This window comes from Odocoileus virginianus, chromosome 8 (assembly GCF_023699985.2).
Source record: "Odocoileus virginianus isolate 20LAN1187 ecotype Illinois chromosome 8, Ovbor_1.2, whole genome shotgun sequence".
In the NCBI taxonomy this organism is placed as follows: domain Eukaryota; kingdom Metazoa; phylum Chordata; class Mammalia; order Artiodactyla; family Cervidae; genus Odocoileus; species Odocoileus virginianus.
The window spans coordinates 15,118,209-15,144,275 of record NC_069681.1 but is presented as its reverse complement, the minus strand read 5'-3'; the positions used below and the strand labels follow the sequence as shown (position 1 = coordinate 15,144,275).

Below are 26,067 nucleotides of genomic sequence, written 5' to 3'. Positions count from 1 at the left end.
TGGCAGGCAGAGTCTTTACTGCTGAACCACCAGGGCGGGAAGCCTGTCTGTGTCTGTATCACATAGTCTCTGTCCATTCATCTGGTGATGGACACTTAGGTTGCTTCCATATCTTAGCTTAGTGCTGCTATGAACATTGTAGTACATATATCTCTTTTCAAATTAGAATTTTCATCTTTTCCACTTATGTGCTTAGGAGTGGGAATCTTGAATCATATAATAACTCTATTTTTAGTTTGTAAAAGAACTTCCATACTATTTTCCTTCATGGCTGCACCAAGTGACATTCCTACCAAGAGGGCAGAAGAGTTCCCTTTTCTCCATACCTTCTCCAGCATTTATTTATAGACTTAACTATGAAAGTCATCTGACAGGTATGAGGTGATAACTCATTGTAGTTTTGATTTGCATTTTTCTAATAATGAGCAATGCTGAATGCTGAAGAAAAATTAATCTCTTTGATCTAAGAAAGAAACAAAAAATTTTATTTGAGCCACGTTGAGTAATATAACCTAGGAAGAGCATCTCAGAGAGCTTGGAGGATGGTTCACCTGTTAGAAGTCAAGGCACGGTTATATTAAATATAAGTTTCTTTTGAGACAGAGGGTTGACTATTAAATGACATATTATTGACAGTTTACAAAATCCAGATCTAAGCATCACTGTGACCCTTACAAGATCAAGAAGGAATGTTAACTGCTAAGGAGTTGTCTTACTGATGCTAGGAGTATGTTGCTCTTTAGACAAGATGTCTCCTGATTGGGGGGTAATTCAGATGAATAATACTGGGGAGAGAGGAGGCCAGGAACAGAGAAAATTTTTATGTTTAAATTTTTCTTGTCCTGCCAAAAAAATCAATTTTATTTCACATGAGTGCCTTTTCCCGTGCCTCTTGGCCATCTGTATGTCTCCTTTGGAGAAGTGTCTATTCAGGTCTTCTGCCCACTTTTTGATTGCGTTGTCTGGGTTTTTTGATATCAAGCTGTATGAGCTGTTTGTATGTTTTATAAATTAACCCCTTGTCTGTTGCATTGTTTGCATGTATTTTCTCCTAGTCAGTAGGGTGTCTTTTCATCTTTTCATATAGTATTGTCTGAAGTCTAAGAGGCTTGTGCCTCCACCTTTGCTCTTTTTCCTCAGGACATATCCCCACTTTTTTGTGAAAGTTAAAGTAGCTCAGTCATGTCACTCTTTGTGACCCCATGGACTATACAGTCCATGAAATTCTCCGGGCCAGAATACTGGAGTGGGTAGCCGTTCCCTTCTCCAGCGGATCTTCCCAACCCAGGAATGGAACCCAGGCCTCCAGCATTGCAGGCAGATTCTTTACCACCTGAGCCACAAAGGAAGCCCACTTCTTTATATTTCACTTCAAAAAAAATCTTTGAGTTGGTCACTTTTTTGTTCAAACTTCCAAAATGGTACCCAGGATTTAAGACCTTCAATGATGAGGTCCTAGGCTGCCCATTTATCCTGGTTGTATTTCCTGGTATATCCCAAAGTAAGCCCCATATTCCTGCCCACCTGGGTCACTTGCCATTCCTTGACCTCTGATTTTGTTTTCCACTTACGCATCAGCACTTAACACCACTTCGTCTCCAATTCACTTACCAAAATTCCATCTGTCTTAGTGTTAGGCCATTCACTGCCCATTCACCAGTCAGGTCCTACCTATTTCAAAAGTCCAGCTCAAAATGTCTCCATCCTCTGACTACCCCAGACAAAAGTAACTTCTGATGTTACATTCTTATAGCAGAGTATCGATACCGTTTGTATAGCAATTTTTCATGTTTTATCCCACACAGTATGCATTTGTACTGCTGTGGGTTAGTTTCCCCAGGAAGAAGACTCTGAGATAGAGATTAGCATGTAGGGAATTCACTGGAGTGGAATCTCAGGAGCAACATGTGTGGAGGAATAAAGGAAGGAGAAATGAGCCAAGGAGGAATTGGACTGTGATGCAGTCTTAACAAGGGCCTCAGCTGTGCCTTCAGGGCAGATTCTTAAAGACATCAACCGTGAAGATGTAGGGACTGTTGTTCTAATGAGAACCTACTGTGTAACACAGGGAGCTGTATTCGGTGCTCTCTGGTGACCTACATGGAAAGGAAAGCTGAACAAAGAGGGGGTATATGTGTACATAATAGCTGATTCACTTTGCTCTAGAGGAGACGCTAACACAGTATTGGAAAGCAAATAGACTCCAATAAGAAAAGAAAACAACACCCCACCTCTGCATGCTGGAGTATTCCTCTTTCCCCAGTGGGCAGTGGGCAGAGTGACCCGAGTAAACAGCCATAGCTTTCTTTGAAAAGAACTGAGGAAGCACCTTCTCTCTACTGCAGCAGGGTCTTTCTTTGTGGGGCCCTGACTCGTCCCTCATGCAAGAGATCCTGGGCTAAGAAGTGGCCCAGGCCTGGGACCTGGGCAATGGATCGAGGGTTTTGACTGGGACAACTGTCCTTAGCCACTCTCATCCATCCCTGACTTCTTTCGACTGTAAAGATTGAGCAATACCTTTGTTGGTTGCCGTCTGTCTTGGCCCTAAGAGCTCTGTGTTCTCATAACTAACTCCAGTTTTCTGAGGGTCACGTCCCTCTGGGTACCACTCTGACCTTGCTGCTTATTATAATAATTGTGCCCAACGTGTTACAGCAGGTTAAGCACTGCCATCTGGCTTTAAAGCAAAGCAATCTCATCACCCCCGTTGCAATCAGAACCTCCCTCTGCAGCGTCATCTCTGACCATCAGCTTTCAGAATCTACTCCCACCTCCCCACACTGGTCTCCAAACTAATACCTAGGGTTAAGTCATGACAGAATCCGAGTGTCCAAGTGCTGAGTGTGTTAATAAGCAAAAAGATCTCTGTCCCTAAAGGGGTGCGCTTGCCCATGATACTAGATTTGACATTCTAGTTAGAGCCTTGGGAGGTGGTGCTAACCGCCACCAGGATGGCTCTTGGACACTTGGAGACAATAATGGTCTGTTCTAAGTGAACCAGGAATGTCAGAACTATTGTGGCAGATGTTGAAAAGGGGGATCAAAATATTCCTAGGGCATGGGATTTGCCTGGTGGTCCAGCAGCTAGGACTCCATGTTCCCAATGTAAGGGGGCCCGGGTTCCATCCCTGGTCAGGAAACTGGATCCCACGTGCCACAGCTAAAGATCCGGCATGCCGCAATGACAGCTGAAGATCCCATGTACTGCACCAAAGACTCCGTGCAGCCAAATTAATAAATACTAAAAAAATTCCTAAGGAAGGATATCCCAGAATAAAAGCACATGGAAGGCTAGGAAAGTCACCAGTAACTATGTTCCAGTGATGAGCCAAAGACATTTGAAAACAATAAGGAATGTGCTTGTGAGAGAGCCACCAGCATTGTTAAGAAGCTTGGTAGTGTTTTTTTCACAGCCAGAGTAACATTTTTTTAATGAAATTTCCCCCTGATTAAATAATAAAGAGTTCTCTATGGTTAAAGAAGTAAATAATATGGAAAATTATACAGTTAGGAAGAAAGACACTGAAATTTCCTCACCCTGAGAAGATATCACATTTTGGTGATTGTTCTTTCATGCATTTCTCTATACATTTATGTGAAAGTGAAAGTCGCTCAAAAAGTCGTGTCCGACACTTTGCTACCCCATGGACTGTACAGTCCATGGAATTCTCCAAGCCAGAATATTGGAGTTCCCTTCTCCAAAATCAGATTGGTTATATTCTTTGCAACCAAAGGTGGAGAGGCTCTTTACAGTCAGCAAAAAGAAGACCGGGAGCTGACTGTGGCTCAGATCATGAACTCCTTATTGCCAAATTCAGACTTAAATTCAAGAAAGTAGGGAAAACCACTAGACCATTCAGATATGACCTAAGTCAAATCACTTATGACTATACAGTGGAAGTGAGAAATAGATTTAAGGGACTAGATCTGATAGACAGAGTGCCTGATGAACTATGGGTGGAGGTTCATGACATTGTACAGGAGAGAGGGATTAAGACCACCCTCATGGAAAAGAAATGCAAAAAGGCAAAATGGCAGTCTGAGGAGGCCTTACAAATAGCTGTGAAAACAAGAGAAGTGAAAAGCAAAGGAGAAAAGGAAAGATATTCCCATCTGAATGCAGAGTTCCAAAGAATAACAAAGAGAGATTTAAAAAAAGCCTTCCTTGGCGATCATTGCAAAGAAATAGAGGAAAACAACAGAATGGGAAAGACTAGAGATCTCTTCAAGAAAATTAGAGATACCAAGGGAACATTTCATGCAAAGATGGGCTCAATAAAGGACAGAAATGGTATGGACCTGACAGAAGCAGAAGATATCAAGAAGAGGTGGCAAGAATATACTGAACTGTACAAAAAAGATCTTCACGACCCAGATAATCACGATGGTGTGATCACTCACCTAGAGCCAGACATCCCGGAATGTGAAGTCAGGTGTGGTTTCTGGGCTTCCCAGGTGGCACAAGTAGTAAAGAACCCACCTGCCAAAGCAGAAAACTCAAGAGACGCAGGTTCAAGCCCTGGGTCGATAAGATTCCCCTCGAGTAGAAAACGGCAACCCACTTCAGTATTCTTGCCTGGAAAATTCCATGGACAGAGGAACCAGTGGGCTACAGTTAATGGGGTCTCAAAGGGTTGGACATGACTGAGCACTCATATATGTGGTTCCCAGTAATTGTTGCTATGAATCATCCTGCAACACATATCCTTGGACATATACCCTTAACACTGGTTGAAGAGTTTATGCTTAAATTGTACCAATAATTGACACAAAACCTCTGAATTTATTGTTTTTGTGAGCTCCTCTTTATCTCTTTTGATAATCAAGTCTCCATAGATTTATTTCTAGAATTTAGAATCCTTTAATCAGGCTTTTCAAAATAAACCATCCTCCACCCTGTTGTCAAGGTTATTCTTACAGATCGCATGGCATATGGTGTCAGTTTCCTAGCTCCTAATTGCCTACAAGATAAAGGCTAAATATTTCAGTGTGCATTGGAAAACTTCTCTAGGGGAGAATGAACCTAAGTGTCCAAACTCACTTCTGTTTGGCTACCATTGTTCTCTTGCCCTAAACACCTAAATCCTACACTTGGCAAAAATAAACATCTTTCCATCTCCGCAACAATGCCCTTTTGTCTTTTGCCAGCCTGCCTTTCCACAGCTAACTTACCCAGTTGCCTCTTTCATGAAGCCTTTCCTAATAGTGACAAGCAGAAGTTATCATAACCTTCTGAGCTTCTAGGGTTCTTGGTACATGCTATTGTTTCAATTTTTAATTAAAAATTTATCTGAAATATTTTTAGATTTACAGAAAAGTTGCAAAGATATTAGAGAGATTTTGTATATACTGCACCAAGTTTCACCTAATGTTAGCATTTTATATCATCATGGTATTATTTGTCAAAACTTGGAAACCAACATGGGTACTCTACTATTTACTAACTGCAGGCTTTATTTAGATTTAACCATTTTTTTCACTGTTCTGTTCCAGGACCCAATACAGGATACTGTGTTTCATCATGTTGCATATGTTCAATTTCTTGAGTGCATTGTTTTATATGTATGCACACATACATATTAGTTATATGTATATTGCATATATATATATGTGTATATATATGTATAATATATATGTATAATACATATATATTAGTTTTCAGGTAGAAGGAAAGGTAAACTTGGTTCCTATTTGTCTATCTAGAGTGAAGCAAAATCTAGGTTATTTAAAAATCTCTGGTGAGATCCTCTTTTATTTCCATATTTTGTTTCCTTTTCATAATTACCTAGAAGCCCTTCCCTGTATAATTTATTTTATTTTCACTTTTTACTTAACATCAAAATCCTGTGTGTGTTTTTCTCACAGGGGCCAGGTTTTATGTGCTCTTCCTAGAACCTCCAGGCAAGTTCAAATTCTGCAGAATGTTACTACAACATACAAGGTAATTTCTCCATCTTTCATCTTCATATTTCATATCTTCGTATTAAGTTTTATGAAAGAATGATGTGCCACGTTCTCGCCTATGTGTTATCTGACTTGTACACAGTTGGTATATACCCCTCTTCTTGTGATTTTCTCTTCTTTTCCCAATCACTTGATTCCCCAAATAACACTTTCTTCATTTGTGCTATTAACTTTTCAACCAGTTAAAATAATAGTGACTTATGATTGAAAGTGCAAACTTACAAAGATGCTACAATAACAGAAGTCCAATAGATGTTACAGCAAACACCCTCTTCCAACAACACAAGAGAAGACTCTACACATGGACATCACCAGATGGTCAACACCAAGATCATATTGATTATATTCTTTGCAGCCAAAGGTGGAGAAGCTCTATACAGTCAGCAAAAACAAGACCAGGAGCTGACTGTGACTCAGATCATGAGTTCCTTATGGCCAAATTCAGACTTCAATTGAAGAAAGTGAGGAAAACCACTAGACCATTCAGGTATGACCTAAATCAAATCCCTTATGACTATACAGTGGAAGTGAGAAATAGTTTTAAGGGACTAGATCTGATAGACAGAGTGCCTGAAGAACAATGGACGGAGGTTCGTGACATTATACAGGAGGCAGGAATCAAGACCATCCCCAAGAAAAAGAAATGCAAAAAGGCAAAATGGCTGTCTGAGGAGGCCTTACAAATAGCTGTGAAAACAAGAGAAGTGAAAAGCAAAGGAGAAAAGGAAAGCTATAAGCATCTGAATGCAGATTTCCAAAGAATAGCAAGGAGAGATAAGAAAGCCTTCCTCAGCAACCAATGCAAAGAAATAGAAGAAAACAATAGAATGGTAAAGACTAGAGATCTCTTCAAGAAAATCAGAGATACCAAGGGAACATTTCATGCAAAGATGGGCTCAATAAAGGACAGAAATGGTATGGACCTGACAGAAGCAGAAGATATCAAGAAGAGGTGGCAAGAATACACAGAAGAATTGTACAAAAAAGATCTTCATGACCCAGATAATCACGATGGTGTGATCACTCACCTAGAGCCAGACATCCTGGAATGTGAAGTCATGTGGGCCTTAGGAAACATCACTATGAACAAAGCTAGTAAGGGTGATAGAATTCCAGTTGAGCTATTTCAAATCCTAAAAGATGATGCTGTGAAAGTGCTGCACTCAATATGCTTGCACATTTGGAAAAATCAGCAGTGGCCAGAGCACTGGAAAAGGTCAGTTTTCATTCCAATCCCAAAGAAAGGCAATGCCAAAGAATGCTCAAACTACCGCACAAATGCACTCATCTCACACGCTAGTAAAGTAATGCTCAAAATTCTCCAAGCCAGGCTTTAGCAATACATGAACCATGAACTTCCAGATGTTCAAGCTGGGAAAAGGCAGAGGAACCAGAGATCAAATTGCCAACATTTGCTGAATCATCAAAAAAGCAAGAGAGTTCCAGAAAAACATCTATTTCTGCTTTATTGACTATACCAAAGTCTTTGACTGTGTGGATCACAATAAACTGTGGAGAATTCTGAAAGAGATGGGAATACCAGACCACCTGACCTGCCTCTTGAGAAACCTGTATGCAGGTCAGGAAGCAACAGTTAGAACTGGACATAGAACAACAGACTGGTTCCAAACAGGAAAAGGAGTACATCAAGGCTGTATATTGTCAACTGATTTTGTAATTATATGCAGAGTACATCATGAGAAATGCTGGGCTGGAAGAACACAAGCTGGAATCAAGATTTCCAGTAGAAATATCAATAACCTCAGATATACAGATAACACCATCCTTATGGCAGAAAGTGAAGAAGAACTAAAGAGCCTCTTGATGAAAGTGAAAGGAGAGAGTGAAAAAGTTGGCTTAAAGCTCAACATTCAGAAAACTAAGATCATGGCATCCAGTCGCATCACTTCAAGGCAAGTAGATGGGGAAACAGTGGAAACAGTGACAGACTTTATTTTTTAGTCTCCAAAATCACTACAGAGAGTGACTGCAGCCATGAAATTAGAAGACACTTACTCCTTGGAAGGAAAATTATGACCAACCTAGACAGCATTATTAAAAAGCAGAGACATTACTTTGTCAACAAAGGTCCATCTAGTCAAGGCTATGGTTTCTCCAGTGGTCATGTATGGATGTGAAAGTTGGACTGTGAAGAAAGCTGAGCGCCCAATAATTGATGCTTTTGAACCATGGTGATGGAGAAGACTCTTGAGAGTCCCTTGGACTGCAAGGAGATCCAACCTGTCCATCCTAAAGGAAATTAGTCCTGAATATTCATTGGAAAGACTGATGCTGAAGCTGAAATTCCAATACTTTGGCTACCTGATGGGAAGAGCTGACTCATTTAAAAAGATCCTGATGCTGGGAAAGATTAAGGGTAGGAGTAGATTAACAGAGGATGAGATGGTTGGATGGCATCACTGACTCAATGGACATGAGTTTGGGTGAACCCCAGGGGTTGGTGATGGACAAGGAGGCCTGGTATGCCCCATGTGTCCATGGTGTCGCAAAGATTCGGACACGACTGAGCAACTGATCTGAACTGAACTGAACAGATGTTTGTTTTAAAAGCTTAACTAAAGTGTAAGAATAAAAACACAAAAGAAAACTGGCTAACATTTTCGTGCCTGGGACTGAACTCCCCTGAATGTAGGAAACTGTTAAGAGTTACAAAATATCATGATAAAAAGATTGCTGGCTCCATGGTTATTGGGCTAAGGTTTTCTGAGAAGATTAGAGATATAAGAGACTTGCTAAGGGGTCTGCTTGTGAAGGATGAAGAAGGAGTTGGAGGTGGAGGGGAGCACCCACAGATCATTGAGCAGCTGCCACTGTGCAAAAAGGAGGGTCATGCCTGGACAACTTCTAGACTGCAGGACCATCCTGAGGAAAGTTTGACTGGCCCATGTAAGTCCTTAAGACAAAGTCAACTGCAAGAGGAAACCCTAATCTGGCAGGAATGGGCCTGCGATGATATGCCTGCAGTGCACCATCATTGACTGGCCCAGCCCTGGAGCCACTGAACCTCAGCCTGTAGGGGATCAAGACGGACAGCACCATACAGGGTCAGAGAACTCTGCATTTCCCATCAGAAGAGCAGCCTGCTGTTTCCACAGCCTCTACACTGCAGACAGAGGACCTCCTGCCAGAGGAAGCATCAGAGATTCAGGATTTAGGTTTTGTTTGGCCACTGCTTGGCGTGTGATTTTTAGACAGCTTAGCTCGAGCCTTAATTTCTTCATCTGAACAATCAAAATAATAACTCCTGCCTAGATTATGGCAAAGAGTTAGTAAAAAGATCATAGGCAATGGGTGTGAAAGTGCTTTGAAAAAGCACAGTAAAGCCGGAAAAAAAAAAAACAACTGTAAATATTATGGGAAGGTTTTGGCCAAAGACCACAATTAGATTAAAGGAAAGAAACACCAATGTGATGTTAGAATCAAGGGTATGGGATTTTTATTAAAGAAAAGCACCATTAATCAACTTTCTTTCCAGACCAACTTTCATTCTCTTTAAACATCTGACATACACCTCCAGTCCTACAGTTGGACTGTAAATATTCATGCATTCATTCATCAGTTCATTGCCTCAGCAAATATTTATTGAATACCTAGTAAAGCCCAGGCCCTCATTAGCCACTGCGGTTTCAGAATAAAACAAGCCCCCTACAGAATAAATGTTTAACTACCACATATGCGAATGGGATTGGTGACTGTGAGTGGACCAGTGACGAGAAATTATTTTTTCATTTCTTTTATAGATACTCTTTTATGGCGTTAGCTACAGATGAGAACCATGTGAAAAACTGTCTTTGTTTTATCAATTTTCCTTCTTGAAACTACAGATTGTTCTCTGGCAGCCAGTAACAGCTGAATATATTGTGAAGCGATACGAAGTCCATTTTTTTGTGAATGCATCTGATGTAAGCAATGTGAAAGTCCATTTAAATGCAAGCGGAATTCTATTCAGGTAGGCATAATTCCATATTTATTGAGTAACTATGATAAGCACTAGGACATGGAAACCTGCTGCAGAATTCTTGCCTGGAAAATTCCATGGACAGAGGAGCCTGGCGGGCTACAGTCCATGGAGTCACAAACAGTCAGACATGACTAGCAACTGAGCATACACAAACATTATAAGCAACTGTGATGCATTTGGGGTTCCCAGGTGGCACAGTGGTAAAGAATTCACCTGCCAATGCAAGAGACTCAGATTTGGTCGCTGGATCAGGAAGATCCCCTGAATCAGGAAATGGCACCCCACTCCGGTATTCTTGCCTGGAAAATTCCATGGACAGAGGAGCCTGGTGGGCTACAGTCCGTGGGGTGGCAAAGAGTTGGACATGACCCAGCAACTGTGCACACACACACACACACACACACACCACACAACGCATTTACTAGTGGATGGTATCATTGCTTCCTAGAAAAATGAATACTTACATTAAACATGCCACATGGAAAGCTCTGGAATGGACTTGTGATGAAGCCCAAGAGCCTGGCTCCATGACCTTGAACAAGTGATTTACTGCTCAAGACCTTGGTCCCTTATCAGAAATGGATTGTTAGACTCAGTGATCTGTGGAGCCTCTTCTGATTTCTCCCAGTTCCTTCTTAAAATTCCTCTACTCTCTTCCTGGATTTAGGAAGCAAAATGTCATTCACTCTACTAGGCTTTGTGATATCACTTAAAAAAGCAGCTGCTAAAGGGAATTTTGCTCCAGGAGGTCAGCGAGCATTCCGGAATGTCTGGCCCTAAACTAAAATATGCATTAGGTATGATTTCTGTTCAGAGTCCACGCCTTCTTCCTTTTAGAGTCTCCTGTCCATATATCCTTTCGTATCCATTACCCAAGCATCAGTGTTTTCCTGCCACCCTAGCACTTCCTGGATGCCAGGCAATCTTTGGATAACACAGTATGATTATTATAATAACAGGTTATTAGTATTTGATGCCTTTCAGGAAAGGTGCTGAGCTTTTCTATATGTTGTATCTTTTAACCCTTATTAAACCCTGTGAGGTAGATACTATCCTCACTGTGTGCAAGAAAAAATTTTCAGGTTTACAAAGGAATTTGTCAAGGTCAACCAGCTACAATGTGGCACATCTAGAACTCTAACTCAGAACTTTCTGATGATAAAGCCTTGGATTTTACCTGTTGGTCTAAATAAAAGTCTGAGCTACCAGGGAAGCCCTGGGAGAAGGAAATGGCTACACAGTCCCCTATTCTTGCCTGGAGAATTCCATGGACAGAGGAGCATGGTGACCTTCAGTCCATGGGGTCACAAAGAGTTGGACATGACTGAGCAACTAACTCCAAATAAAAGTAAAAAAAAAAAAGCTTTATTAGAATGGTAGCTAACTTTTTCTTGTTCATCCCAGGTGACAGAATGGCCCAATTTCATCTTAGTTAAAATGTTTGTGCCTAAGTTAACTGTGTGACCCCTTGCAAGAGAAATTAAATGAGATCACTTTCCCGTACCTACCTTATTCCTGTGTTCATTTAAAAGGCACTAATAAGTCACAATCAAGAGATGTTGGTAATGTTGGAGAAAGGGTCAGGTTTTGAAGGCCCTGAAAACATAACCCTACAGAAGCCACTGTCTCTCCAGTGCCCATGTGGCTCTATGCAGAGGGCTAGTTAATTTCAGCTCATCATGTTAGTGGTGTTTTCACCTTGAGCTTGCTGGTTTTCTTAGTGACTTTCCCCCCCACACTTGCCGTTGTGTCTGCGATGGGCCACGAGGGAAAAGCAGAGCCCTGTTTGGAAACCAGCTCATGCTCTTGTTTCATCACCCAGCGTCCTGTTGGAAAATGTGGGTGATCTTATCCGGCAGCAGACTTCCAATGACACCATCAGCCCCCGGGCGTCCTACTCCTACTACGAGCAGTATCACTCACTAAATGAGGTAAGCGGTCACGTTTCTCTCCAAAATCCTTGTTTTCATTGAATGAGCTTTGCCATTTCAGCCATGGGAAATTATTAGGGGATCATAATTGGTGGAAGAGGATGAAAAAAATCACTATTAGATTGATTATACAGAGGTAATTGCTCCTTTTGTAGACATCTTGCCTGGAAATGTTGCATCATAGTTTGGACTTTGCCCCTCTAAGCAGGCTATTTATCCATAGCTAAGAATATCTCTGACTGTCAGGAGTAACACTGCATTCCAAGGAACAACAGGAAATTAAAAAATAGGACCTTTTCATTGAAACTGCCACAAAAAAATAGCAGTACGACAATTATCCTAAATGAACCCTTACTGAATAATTGCCACATTATCTCACTGAATTAAAGGAATTTATTCACTTATATTTAGGACACAGTAAAGTGTTTATGTGTATTTTACTCCCTTTAGAGGGAACCTATTTAAAATAATAATAGTAATGGTAATGATTATGATGATGCCTATATTTTAATATTTAAGAAATTTGTTTTTTTTTCCTCTTAGTACTTACAGGTTCCAATTTTCCTAGAGGAAACCTAAGCTTGATACAAATCTTCAGTTGACCTCAATAATCTTTCACATCATATTCTAAGAGCCATTTCTCCATATTTGTTCCCTTAAAGGGTAAACCCCTTAGAGCCCTTTCTATTCAATCTAATATTCTCCAAGTAGTACAAATCCCTTGATACCTTTTATTCTTTCATAGGAGTACTGCTCTATTTCTTAATAAAAGTTTTTTTTTAATCATTTTTGGCTAGGTGCCCAGAAACTGTAAAGAACCATATCCATATTTTTGAGACATCTAACATTTAAGTAATAAGCATCAATTTTCTATTTAATCTTCAAACACATCTGTTCCTTTCCAGTTAGTTAAATCAGAACTCAGTCTTTCCTAGTGGCACAGATGGTAAAGAATCTGCCTTCAGTGCAGGAGAACTGGGTTTGATCCCTGGGTCGGGAAGATCCCCTGGAGAAGGGAATGGCTACCCACTCCAGTATTCTTGCCTGGAGAATTCCATGGACAGAGGAGGTGTCAGGCTACAGTCCATGGGGTCGCAAAGAGTCAGACATGACTGAGTGACTAACACTTTCTTTCAAACCAGAGATCAGCGTGCTTCTAGAACCGATATGCCTGGCTGGTGGACAGGGAGCTTAACATTTCAGCCCTCTCCTTTTCTCTCCTACCTTGACTTTTTCTATTCCATCTAGACTATCTCCATCCAGCTGCCTACATCAGCCCTGCATGAGTAAACTCGAGGCCTGGAGTTGAGAGGTTGGGTAGGCAGTATTTACAATTGGAGAAGGTGACAGTGTCACTGCTGTGTTGGGTCTGGTGGGAAGAATGAGATGTTTTAAACAGAAGTATTTAAAATATGTTCCTAGGTTTTCCCTGGCAGACCAGTGGTTAGGATTCCTTGCATCCAGTGCCAAGGGCCCAGGTTCAATCCCCAGTCAGGGAATTAAGATCCCACAAGCTGTGTAGCACAGCCTAAATAAATAAATAAAGGATATGAACATTTAAAAAGAATTTTTTTGTTGTATTTTAAATATTTTGTTCAAAGAGGTTATATTTTTTCTCACCGTCTCCCAAGGAAAGAGTTGGAAAGACATGGAAGGAAAATAGTATTAGTTAGCCATAGTTGTAGTAGTATTGGTCACTCAGTGGTGATCGACTCTTTGCAACCCCATGGACTGTAGCCCGCCAGGCTCCTCTGTCCATGGGCTTCTCTAGGCAAGAGTACTGGAGTGGGTTGTCATTCTCTTCTCCAGGGCATCTTCTTGACCCAAGGATTGAACTTGGGTGTCCTGCATTGCAGGCAGATTCTTTACCATTTGAGCTACAGTCTGTCGTAACAAAGTGCCATTTACTGAGTGGCTTAGACAACAGAAATTTATTCTCTCACAGTTCTGGAGGTTGGAAGTCCAAGAATAAGGTGTCAGCAGAGCTGGCTTGTTCTGAGACATCTCTCCTTGACTTGTAGATGGCCACCCCCTCACATGGCCTTTTCTTAGTGTGTGCACGTCCCTGAAGCCTCGCTGTCCATTCTAGTCTCCACTTCTTATTAGAACCCCAGTCGGGTTAGATTAGGGCCCTCACTGACACTTCAGTGCAACTTAATTACTGTTTTAAAGGTCCTGTCTTCAAATACAGTCATGTTCTAAGGCACTGGGGATTTCAAATACAGTCATGTTCTAAGGCACTGGGGATTAATATATGCATCTGAGGGGGAACACAATTCATTTCATCACAATGACATTTCAGAAAACAGTTTGGACATCTTCATCCCTCCCATCCTGAATCTTTTCCAAGAGGTTTGCAGCAACTGTAGCAACCTCGCTCCCCCAAATTCTGCCTTTCTTCCCCTTCAGCACTGCTCTTCAGTCCGCATTCATGTTCACTTGGAGAGCGAAAGGGGTTTCTTTTGTCATTGACTCTCACTAGGAAGTTTTAAGTAAGCTACAGTAGAGGAGAAAAACAAATAACCAAAAAACACGTCTTAAAACAAATGGCAAAAGAAGAGCGTTATTCAAAGGATGTAACCTTGATTATAGCAGATGAGACTTAAAGTTTTCTGTAAAGCTGCCTTACTATAATTAATACAGTACACCCTCCCTTGTTGGAGGAAATCTACTGAACTGTCAGTGCTGTGACACAGAACAGTTGGATGGAGCACTTCTCTTAGATGTATGCATGCCTTAGAGGAGTAGAACAGTAAACAGAGGAAATCTCTGACGGTTAAATTTTCAACACTGCAGACACTGACAGCGTTGGTACTTGGCAGCAGGTAGACCTTTCAGGAGCATCTTAGTTCCTGGCACAGGACAACCTATCACACATACTACTCGCCCTAGTTACGCTCCTGCAAGAAGACCCAAGGATAAATAGTGCTCCTGTTCCCGTCAGCTAGGACTGCTATTTGAAATTACCTTCAGCACGTTTCCTAGAAATGAGGCCAAGGGTTGGTTATTCCCATTACCAAAGGTGTAAACATTTTAAAATGGCCCCTGAGAAGTTGGTCTACTTTAAAACATGACCAGGCTCCACCACTCAACACCTGCTTTGAAGTGGGGGCCAGCCTACAGTCAGGCCTAGAATTTATTTGTTTTTCTCCTTCTACTATAATCTTGTCAGAATCACAAACCACTAGACTTCCGCCTAGGAGAGAGTTTTAGAATCAAAGTCCTTCCCTGGATAGAAGAGATTCTTTTTTCCTCCAGATTGTTCTCCCCTTGGCTTCTCATCATTTCATAGCCCTTGTTGTGAGTCCACAGTCTCCAGTGGGAAACAAAGGCAGCTCTATTTATCCTGTGCAAAGACAGTGCCTGGAGCTTCCTTAGGTTAGTCTTGAAAAGTGAATATTTTTTAAAAATCTCATATAAAAATGAACTCTTGAATGGTAAATAGGATTTCATACACAGAGGTGAGGATTTAACATGATCAGCCTTTAAAAATTACTTAAGGAATTGTGCTTTAAAGATGATCTTTTCCTACTTTGTCATACGTTTCTTAGCACATTTCCACTTTCCCAAAACCTTGATACTTCTCAAAACTTCAATTTTATTGATTTTCCTAAGCAGCAGAAGAAACAGTCTGCCTCAAGTGTTTTAGTTCCTCGTTATCTCCACAAAATTTTTTCTAGAGGGACAACACTTTCTGGAAGAATTTGTCTGTTTCCTTTGTCAGGGAAATGCTTTGAACTTGCTCTGTGACCACTGGTTTCTGCTTTGATAGATCTATTCTTGGATGGAAGTTATGACTGAGCAGTATCCTGATATGGTTGAAAAAATCCACATTGGATCCTCATACGAGAAATACCCACTTTATGTTTTAAAGGTATGTTATGGGAAGAGTCATGGATTTTTCAGCTTTGGAGAGGTGTTCATTCTCCAGTGGTGATTGTTATTACTCGGATTTTTTTTTTTTTTGAGTTCTGGAAATATGTGTATTACCAATGATCCTCACCTTTAACTTCCAGATATTCAGTGATTGGTGACTACTTTTGAATTTCCTTTGAATTACAACAGTGTTGATCTAAAAGCAGTAACCTCAGTTTTAGAATCAACTCTGTGACATAGGTAAGTCACTTAGCCTTTCAAGGTTCCAGTGCCTACCTTCATAAAATGAGGAGAGTGGTCTGGATTATCTTTCAAATCCTCTTATTTATACCACCACAACCACCACCATCAGCACCACCCCTGACTGACTGACTTAGGCCAAAAGAAGGAAAGGGATCTGTTACTGAATAAACATTGACATTAATATACTTTTAGAACCAAAGGAATTGAACAACAGAAACTAGGAAAGAATAGGAACCAGAGCAATGATGGGATTCTTGGCAGTAGGGCTGATATGACAGCTTCTGCTTCAGTCACCATCTGTTTGGTTATTTATTATCAGTTGAACAAACTGGCCTTAGTAAAGTCAATGAATTGGGCCACAGGAAGAATATTGGGAACCATGAAACCAAACTGATTCCTGCCTGTTCATTTCTAATTCTACAGTTCTGTTGTTTTTAAAACCACTCTTTCTCCTAAAAAGAAAAAAAAATTAAGAAGAAGGTCTGGAAAAATTTAATCATTGGAAAAATACATTTGATTTAGTAAAATTTCATTCATACATAGTTTCCTCACATGGTCTAAACTGTGATGGGTGAGGCTCTTTGATTGTCCAAAGATAAGATTTGGAGTCAGAATTTCAGGGTTTTAACCTGTTCTGACAAGAGCTTGCAGTAAGAACTCAAGTCAGACCCTAGGCAACATTGGGTTCTCTTGGTAGCTGAGTTAGTCTACTAGGCTGGATCCATGTAATCATGGCATACCCACCTATGACATTTACTTTTTGCCCTGTTGTGTGTACTCTTTGGAACTTGTGTTTCTGGGATCTGATGTACATGTTGGAAAACCATGCTTCTTGCAAGCTTTAGTCCCAGGCTCAATCAAGGATGTACACATCATGTGATTCCCTAGGGTTCCTCAGTGTCGGAATGGGTACCAACAGAATTTGCTCAGCACAGTTAAACAGACGGTCGAATAAAGCAACTAGTCAAACAACTCAGGATTTTCTTTTAAACTGAGGAGATTAAATCAGCTGGGTAATTCTCTTTGTATAATTCTATCCTTTGTGGCCAAAACTTTCCTCACTTGCCTTCTTGTTGGACATCAGTAACTTCAGGTTTGTTAAGAAGAAAACTCCCTGAGTGGTATACATGGCAATTTAAAAATGAAACCCTTTCTTTTTCATGCTTTGGAATTCCAACCTCACATATCTCTTTGATTTTGTAACACTCTTCTCCCTTCCCTCCATACTGTAAAATTGTGTAATATTTAAAAGTAGACGAATGATGATTCATTTTGTATAGAGGTGTTTGTGAGAATTCTTCTAAAATCATCAAAGACTATCATTGAAGAAAAGTTGGTAGTTCTTATTCCAGAAAGTTGGCAGCTTACACTAGTACCCTAGATGGTAAATCAGAACAAGGTCTGTCTGCAGACCTGGTTATTAAATTGATGTCAAATTAGATGTGCGTTTATTTTTGTGTGAAGTAAGGAAATAATCTACACATTAAAAGTGTGCACCCTAGGAAAATGGTAAGGGAGTCCAGGGTTGTCTTGGGCACCACTAACTTCCCTCTCCCAAGCCTTTCTTTGTGCCCACTTCCCACAGAAAGCTGCCCACCCAACACATGCCCGTTTCATTCTAACTGAAGTGTGAAGACATGGCCTGAAGCATTAGTTCTTTGGTCTCTACTTCTGCAATTTCTCATGTAGCTCTGGTATCATCAGGTATTTGTTTAGGAATAAAAAGAAATTTAAATCAAGAATTCTCCAAGGAATGAAGGGAATAGGGCGTATTTCATAGATTTACTAAAAGGATGAAATCGAAGCCCTATTATTCAGGACGTTATTATCCTGAAGCTTCTTCTTAATTGTTTTTTGGTTTTCTCTGAGCAGGTTTCTAAAAAAGAACAAAGGGCCAAAAATGCCATGTGGATTGACTGTGGAATCCATGCCAGAGAGTGGATCTCTCCTGCTTTCTGCTTGTGGTTCGTAGGCTCTGTAAGTACTCACATTCTCTTAAAGCCCAGAGTTTCTCAGGATGTGGCCTAAGACCACTTGCTGTAGATTCAACTGGCCTGTTCATTAGATGCGTTTTCCTAGATCACCTCCTAGAATTCTCAACTTGAAACCTCTGGGGGTGAGACTTGGGAATCTACAATTATCTCATGCTTCCTAGCTGACTTTCATGCATATTGAGAACCATGGATTTAAGCATTTAAATTCCCCTAAAGATTATCTGCCTTATCTTTTCTACATTTCCAGCTGGTACTAAATGCTGGCTTCCCCTGTGGCTCAGATGGTAAAGAATCTGCCTGAAATGTGAGAGACCTGGGTTCAATCCCTGGGTTGGGAAGGTCCCCTGGAGAAGGGCATGGCAACCCACTCCGGTATTCTTGCCTGGAGACTCCCCATGGACAGTGGAACCTGGTGAGTTACAGTCCATGGGGTCACAAAGAGTTGGACACGAATGAGTGACTAAGCATACAAACACTGGAGGGCTTCCCTGGTGGCTAATATGGTGAAAGAATCTGCCTGTAATGCAGGAGACCTGGGTTTGATCCCTTGGTTGAGATCACCTGGAGAAGAGAATGTCCACCCACTTCAGCATTCTTGTCTGAAGAATTCCATGGGCAGAGAGAGCCTGGCAAGGTACAGTCCATGGGGTCGCAACGAGTTGGACATGACTGAGTAACTAACACACTTTTCAAACACTGCAACATGATTAAGAAATAGTATCAGGAAATGGCAACCCACTCCAGTATTCTTGCCTGGAAAATCCCATGGACAGAGGAGCCTGGAAGGCTACAGTCCATGGGCTCGCAAAGAGCTGGACATACTGAGCAGCTGAACACACACCTGCAGCTGTAATCCGTTTACTAACTGAAAGAACCGAAGCAATTGTCGAAATTGAGTCCCAATTAATTTTTTTCTTTTGATTTGAATTATCCAGATATCTTTTGCCACATTCTGCTCTTAGAAATTGAACATAAAGTACCCTATTACAGAGCAGATTATATTTTTTCCCATATATTGTAGTAGGGACTTTTGTCCCTAAAGAAGCCTTGTACTAAAAAAAAAAATCCATGTATGAGACAAGCAGTATTTCATAATAGTAAAAATTATAATGACTGTAAATCTGTATAACAAATGAAAACAGTAAAAGCCATTTTTCTGTTCCCTATAACTGTATTTTTTTGGCCCACTTAATCAGTGCTCAACATCCACTTCCTGCATTGGAAACTTAAATTAATGCTGCAGGTTTAAACTGAAATACAACTCTGGGGTCTGGAGAGGACTTAAACAATACCTACTATTGGGTTAAATAGTTTCTTACCATTGGATAAGGTCTAAATTATTCATCCACACAATGAGACTTGGAGAGCTCTTTGTTGTGTTTTTAATGGTCATGAGCATGATAGCTTATTTCAGAATCTTCCATTCAAAATGTCTTATATGCTTTTATGTACAGATTTATTCTCTGTCGAATGGTTATTGGTTAACTTGTTGGCAGGCATTGTTACTCTTGTCTAGGATTATAAGAAAGACAAAGCTCCAGTGTCCCCCAGGCAAAGAGAGCTGAGTCATCATCAGTCATGGGATGGGTATTAGTCAAGCCTTTATCTCCTGCCCTCTAATTGCTCACTTGCTCTTGTGCTCTTTCCTCCGCCACCCTTGCTCCTCATCTTTATTCTTGTTTTTTGCTTTTATAACTGCAAGACAGTGACTTCAGTTATATTACTTATCCTTCTGTTGAATCATTCCATCAACAAATATTTATGTGCTGTCTTTGTGTGTCAGACATTATTTCTGCAGCGATCATCCTCACTGAGTGATTCATTCACTAGATATAGAAACATAACTGTAAATATATTTATAGATGACTGTGAAAACTCATCAGAAAACATATGCTTGGAGAGCCCCGTGATACACAGATTAAATTCATAGTAAAGAATTAGATTCATGAACATGTTCAACTTGGTTGAAAATGTTATTTTTAAAAATCGTGTCTTTGAACACAGTTAAAATACACCAAGTCAGAATTTTAAGGCTTAGAGAGTTTGAGAGATTACATGACTTCAGGGTCATGATTAGATATCTAGATGGCATACTTCTGCAGTATAAATAACTGGATCAATGTCAGATATGAAAATATTTTTATAAGTAACAACATCATTCACAAAGTTAATTAAGAATATTGATTTCGCCCTGGTAGCTCAGACAGTAAAGCGTCCGCCTGCAATGCAGGAGACCTGGGTTCAATCCCTGAGTCGGGAAGATCCCATGGAGAAGAAAATGGCAACCCACTCCAGTACTCTTGGCTGGAAAATTCCATGGATGGAAGAGCCTGGTAGGCTATAGTCCATGGGATCGCAAAGATTCGGACACAACAGAGCAGCTTCACTGGTTCTGTATCCCTCCCTGTTTTATATTTTATTTATTTTAGGTAGGTTCTTTTTCAGTGAAATATATGACTTTAACCATTTGGTTTTTATTTATTTAAAAATATTTTGATTATGAATTTATTTGGCTGCGTTGGGTCTTAGTTGCTGCACTTGGAATCTTTAGTTTTGGTGTGCAGGATTTTTTCTTTTCTTTTCAGTTGTGGCAGGTCAACTCTTAGTTGCAGTATGTGGAACCCAGTTTCCTAGCCAAGGATCAAACTTGGGCCCCCTGCATTACAAGTGTAGAGTCTTGGCTGATGGACAACCAGGGAAGCCCCTCCCACCACTTTTTTTATTGAAGCATAGTTGATTTACAATGTTGTGTAGTTTTAGGTACACAGCAAAGTGAATCAGGTTTATATATATATATATATATTTTTTTCAGATTCTTTTCCCTTATAGATTATTAGAAAATATTGAGTATAGTTTCCTGTGCCATACAGTAGATCTTTGTTATTTATTTTATATATAGTAGTGTGTATATGTTAACCCCAAACTGCTAATTTATTCCTCCCCCACTTCCCCCTTGGTAACCATTAGTTTATTTTCTATGTCTATGTATGTAATCCTATCCTTAATCCCCACATGCCTGAAGGAAACACAGGTTTGCCCCATTACCAAGTTCCCTTGGTAATCAGAAAAATACCCCAGGTCCTGAGGATCCCGAAACGTTACCTGACTAATCCATTCAGGTCATCCTTCCATCGGGGCCCACATCTCCACTTACAGACATTAAGAAGTCTCCATATTGCAGTTTCTCTCTACCCTCCCTTTCTAATCCTGTCCCCTGAGGTCCTGGTTTCATTCTGTTGTTGCTCCACAGATTGTCACCCATTCCCACTTGCTCTGGACTGTCATCTTTTTTAATCAAAGACCTGAAGAGGCTCACTATCAGTTCAGGTGGTGCCTTTGTGCAGAATCAAAAGGGGGCATGCAATTGCTGAAACAATCAACTCTCCATATGCAAAAAAAAAAAAAAAAAAAAAAAGAATTTGGACTCCTATCTCACACAATATGCAAATATTGACTAAAAGTGGGTCAGACACCTAAGTTGAAAAGCTAAAATTACAAAAATCTTAGAAGAAAATATAGAAGTGGTGAATCTTTGTCAATTTGGATTAGGTAACAAACTATTAGATCTGACACCAACAGCACAGCAACCAAAGAAAAAAGAGATAAATGAGACTCTATCAAAATTAAAAACCTTTCTGCTTTTCAAAGGACACTATCAAGAAAGCTAAAAGACAACTCACAGAATGGGAGAAAATCTTTGCAAATTATAAATGATGAGGCACTCACATCCAAAATATATAAATAACTTTAACAAATAAACAATGCAAAGATAAATAATCCAGTTATTAAATGGGCAAAACATCTGAAAAGACAATTCTCAGAGAAGGTATACAAATAGCCAATAAGCATATGAAAAGATGCTCAACAGCATTAGTCATTAGGGAAATGTGAGTCAAAACCACAAAGAGATACCACTTCCTACCCAATGAAGTGAAGTGAAGTAAAAGTCTCTCAGTCATGTCCAACTCTTTTTGACTCCATAGACTATACAGTCCATGGAATTCTCCAGGCCAGAATACTGGAGTGGGTAGCCGTTCCCTTCTCCAGGAGATCTTCCCAACCCAGGCATCGAACCCAGGCATCCCTCATTGCAGGCGGATTCTTTGCCAGCTGAGCCACAGTGGAAGCCCTCCTACTCAATAGGATGGCAAAAATTTTAAAATAGTGAATAACAAATATTGGTAAGAGTGTGGAAAAACTGGAACTCTCATCCATTGCTGTTGGGATCATAAAATGGTGCAACCATGTTAGAAAACAGTTTGACAGTTCCTCAAAAGTTTGAGCATAGAGTTACCATTTAACCCAGCAATTCCACTCAGGTATATAGCCAAGAGATTTGAACACATATGTTTACAAATGTTCATAGCAACACTATTCATAAGTCCCAAACTGGAAACAGCGACTTCCCTGGCAGTCCAGTGCTTAAGACTCCATGCTTCTAAAGCAGGGGGCACCATTCAACTCCTGGTTGGGGAAATAAGATCCCATATGCTGCATGCTGCAGCCAAAAATTGAAAAAAAAAAAAGTGGAAACAATCCAAATGTCCATCAGCTTATGAGTGGACAAATAAAATGTGGCATAACCTTATAATGGAATATCATTCAGCAACAAGAAGGAATGAAGTACTGATTCAGGCTATAACATGGATGAATCTTGAAAACATTTTGCTAAGTGATAGAAGTCAGACAGAAAAGGCCATATATTTTATTATTCCACTTAACATGAAATGTCCAGAATAAGCAAATGCACAGAGACAGAAAGTAGATTAATGGTTGCCAGAGGCTGGGGAAAGAGAAGGGAGAAAGGGGTAACTCCTAAAGGGAGTTTTTTGTATTGATGGGAGTTGTGAGAGCTGGACCATAAAGAAGGCAGAATGCCAAAGAATTGATGACTTCAGACTATGGTGCTGGAAAAGACTCCTGAAAGTCCCTCGGACAGCGAGGAGATCAAACTTGTCAATCTTAAGGGAGATCAACCCTGAATATTCACTGGAAGGACTGATGCTGAAGCTGAAGTTCCAGTATTTTGGTCATTTGATGCGGACAGAAGACTCACTGGAAAAATTCCTGATGCTGGGAAAGATTGAGGGCAGAAGGAGAAGAGGGCATCAGAGGATGAGATGGCTGGACAGCATCACTGATGTAATGAGCATGAACTTGGGCAAACTCTGGTAGATAGTGAGGGAGAGGGAGGTCTGGCATGCTGCCGTCCACGGGGTCACAGAGTCAAGCACAACTGGGTGACCAAACAACAGCAACATTGATGGGGTGGTTATGAAAATATCATGTAATTGGGTAGTGATGATCTTTGCTTAATTCTGTGAAATATAAAACCCACTGAACTGTGCACTTTAAAATGCTGCATTTTCTGGTACATGAATAATATCTCAATAAATTGTTAAAAAAAAAAATAGGTCCCCCTTGCTCTGGGATTCCAGCTGCAGCCCCACATGAGGGTAGGGCTTGACGCACAGAATATAGGCTGTATTTCAGCTCTCACTCAGCCCTTCTGTTTGGAGCCCTGCTTATTAGACAAATTTCTGGGCTAATATTTGATCTTCTCTCAGAGACTGACTTTTTGCTGAAAGGCTTCCATCCAACCATTGCTAAAGTAGGAAGGAAATAAGGAGAGTAAAAAAGACAAAGAAACTGACCATGACATGCCTATTAAAAGTTCAGCAACCCCTGTAGAAATAAAAATGATACTTTCTCATTTTAAAGAAAATAAGATCTCCTAATTTTTTTTCTGATAATGCTACATTATTATTGAAAAAAAAATGACTCTAACATAAATGTACTAATTTGTAGCATAAGAATGATTTCACTAGTTGCTCAATTACTTAAAATATTGCTTCTTTCGTTCTATAAAATTGCTTCCTTTTCATTAAGTTTTTCTTCCTGACCTATAGTGGGTCAAAAAGTAACTTGTAATTTTTCTTTCTTTCCTCTCGTATTTGGTAAGTGGTTACCTATGGCAAATAATTTAAATTTGACTATTATGGTTGTTCTAGGGAGATAAGGATATAGTATTTTAAATATTTAAAGAAAAATGGTAACATTTCAGCTATAGCAAAGGTAAGATTTAGAAGACATTTTTCTTGAATATTAGCCCCTTATTAATCATGTCATTTGCAAATATTTTCTCACATTCAGTAGGTTGTCTTCTTGTCTTGATGATGGTTTCCTTTGCAGGTGTACGTGAACCTGTATTGTACACCTGTAACTTATATAAAATTGTACAGCAACTATACTTCAGTTTTTTAAAAAGACATTTTTCTTCTATCAATAATGAAAAATGTTTCTTAACAAAGTCTTTCGAGTCAAGTTTAAATCAGCAAAAAATTGTGAACTAATCCATGAATTTAAATGTAGCAATGTTACCACAAATGAAGAATTTATGCCAAAGCTTTCGTGTTGCTTAGTCACTAAGTTGTGTTTGACTCTTTCGCGACCCCATGGACTGTAACCCACCAGGCTCTTCTGTCCATGTGAGTTCCCAGGCAGGAATACTGAAGTCTGCGGCCATATCCTTCTCCAGGGCATCTTCTCAGCCCAGTGATCTAACCCGTGTCTCCTGCATCTTCTGCATTAGCCAGGCAGGTTCTTTACCTCTGAGTCACCAGATGAAATCATTTAACTACCTGAAATTTGTCTTTGTGGTTCTCCGGCATCTATATTTGGTCATTGTGGGGATAGCTTCTCAGTCACTGGAATGTGGATGTCCTTGGATCATGTGAAAGTATGCGACCCTAGCTGGGTATGAATCTAAAGCACAGAAGAACAGTGTCAGATGATGTCTGATAGGAAACTCATAGTCAGTACCTAGGAAAAGCTACCACTGACTTTAAAGCCAAATGACTGAATGCTTGGGAAATACACTCAATTCTAGGAAAAATTTAGTTCACAAATTATAAGACAATGCAGAAAATATTATCTAGACGTGTCTGGGAATGAGACAAGGTTAGTTTAAGTGGTGATTGATGCAGATTATTATAAAAAGAGTGGAAAAATGTCTAGGTTTTGTTTCCTGAAATCTTTGTGGTGGGCTTTATGTATTAATAAAGAGTTCTTCTGTTTCTTGAAGAAAGTTTTAGAAAACATATAATTCTGTCTTCTGACTCCATTAAATAGGAAGACCAGTTGTCCCATGTCCAGGACATTTACCATCACTTGTCAGCATTGTACCGGAAGTCTAGACTTTTCAAGGAATTAATACTCTTCCTGAAAGTTAAATCTGCAAATCTAAATGTCAAATTACAAAAAAAAAAAAAAAACAACAACAACAACACAGACCAAGTTTAGTGGATGTTAGCTAGATGGATATTAACTAGACTTATTGTGGTGATTCCTTCGCTATATATACAAATATTGAATTACTAGGTAAAATACCTGAACCTAATATAGTTGACCCTTGAACAATGCAGTGGTTAGGCACACCCACCCTCCATACACTCAAAAATCCACACATAAGTTTATATGTTTTTATAAGCAGGACCTCCATCTGTGCACAGTTCTGCACCTGTGGATTCAAAGAACTGCAGATTGTGTAGTTCTCTAGTACTTAATATTGAAAAAAATCTGCCTACAAGTAGACCCACACAGTTCAAATCTGTGTTGTTCCAGGATTATGTGTCAATTATATGTCAATTAAAAAAAAGAAACAGGCTAAGTTTAGAAGGAGGTAAAAGATACGTTATCAAATATACTTGGTTTAATCCGTAGGTAACTCATAACTATGGGAAAGAAAAGATGTATACCAATCTTCTGAAGCACATGGATTTCTATATTATGCCAGTGGTTAATGTGGATGGTTATGACTACACATGGAAAAAGGTAGGTGAAGGCAAAGAAAACAAAACACACTCCTTTAGAGCATACAGGATACACAGACAGAATTATTCATAGAATCCTGGATCCCAGCATAACGGTTTTATTATGAAAAAATTTTTTTGTTTAATTCATTATGGGAAAGTTCAAACATATATGACTGGAAATAATTGTATGGTAAACTCTGATGTACTTATCACATAGCCAATCAATTCATGGCCAATCTTTTTTCACCTGTATCCCCAACTCC

At 39.9% G+C, this 26,067-nt stretch overlaps 1 protein-coding gene across 2 annotated transcripts in view; it reads left to right on the top strand.

The window, feature by feature from the left end:
• The window catches only part of CPB2 (carboxypeptidase B2), a 54,961-nt gene that overhangs the window by 10,583 nt on the left and 18,311 nt on the right, over nucleotides 1–26,067 (top strand). For both annotated transcript variants that reach the window (XM_020873943.2, XM_070471226.1), the window contains exons 2-7: nucleotides 5,866–5,941; nucleotides 9,810–9,934; nucleotides 11,769–11,877; nucleotides 15,650–15,751; nucleotides 17,869–17,973; nucleotides 25,713–25,823. In XM_020873943.2, the coding sequence (XP_020729602.2) occupies nucleotides 5,866–5,941; nucleotides 9,810–9,934; nucleotides 11,769–11,877; nucleotides 15,650–15,751; nucleotides 17,869–17,973; nucleotides 25,713–25,823 (628 nt within the window). The remainder of the gene's footprint in view (nucleotides 1–5,865; nucleotides 5,942–9,809; nucleotides 9,935–11,768; nucleotides 11,878–15,649; nucleotides 15,752–17,868; nucleotides 17,974–25,712; nucleotides 25,824–26,067) is intronic.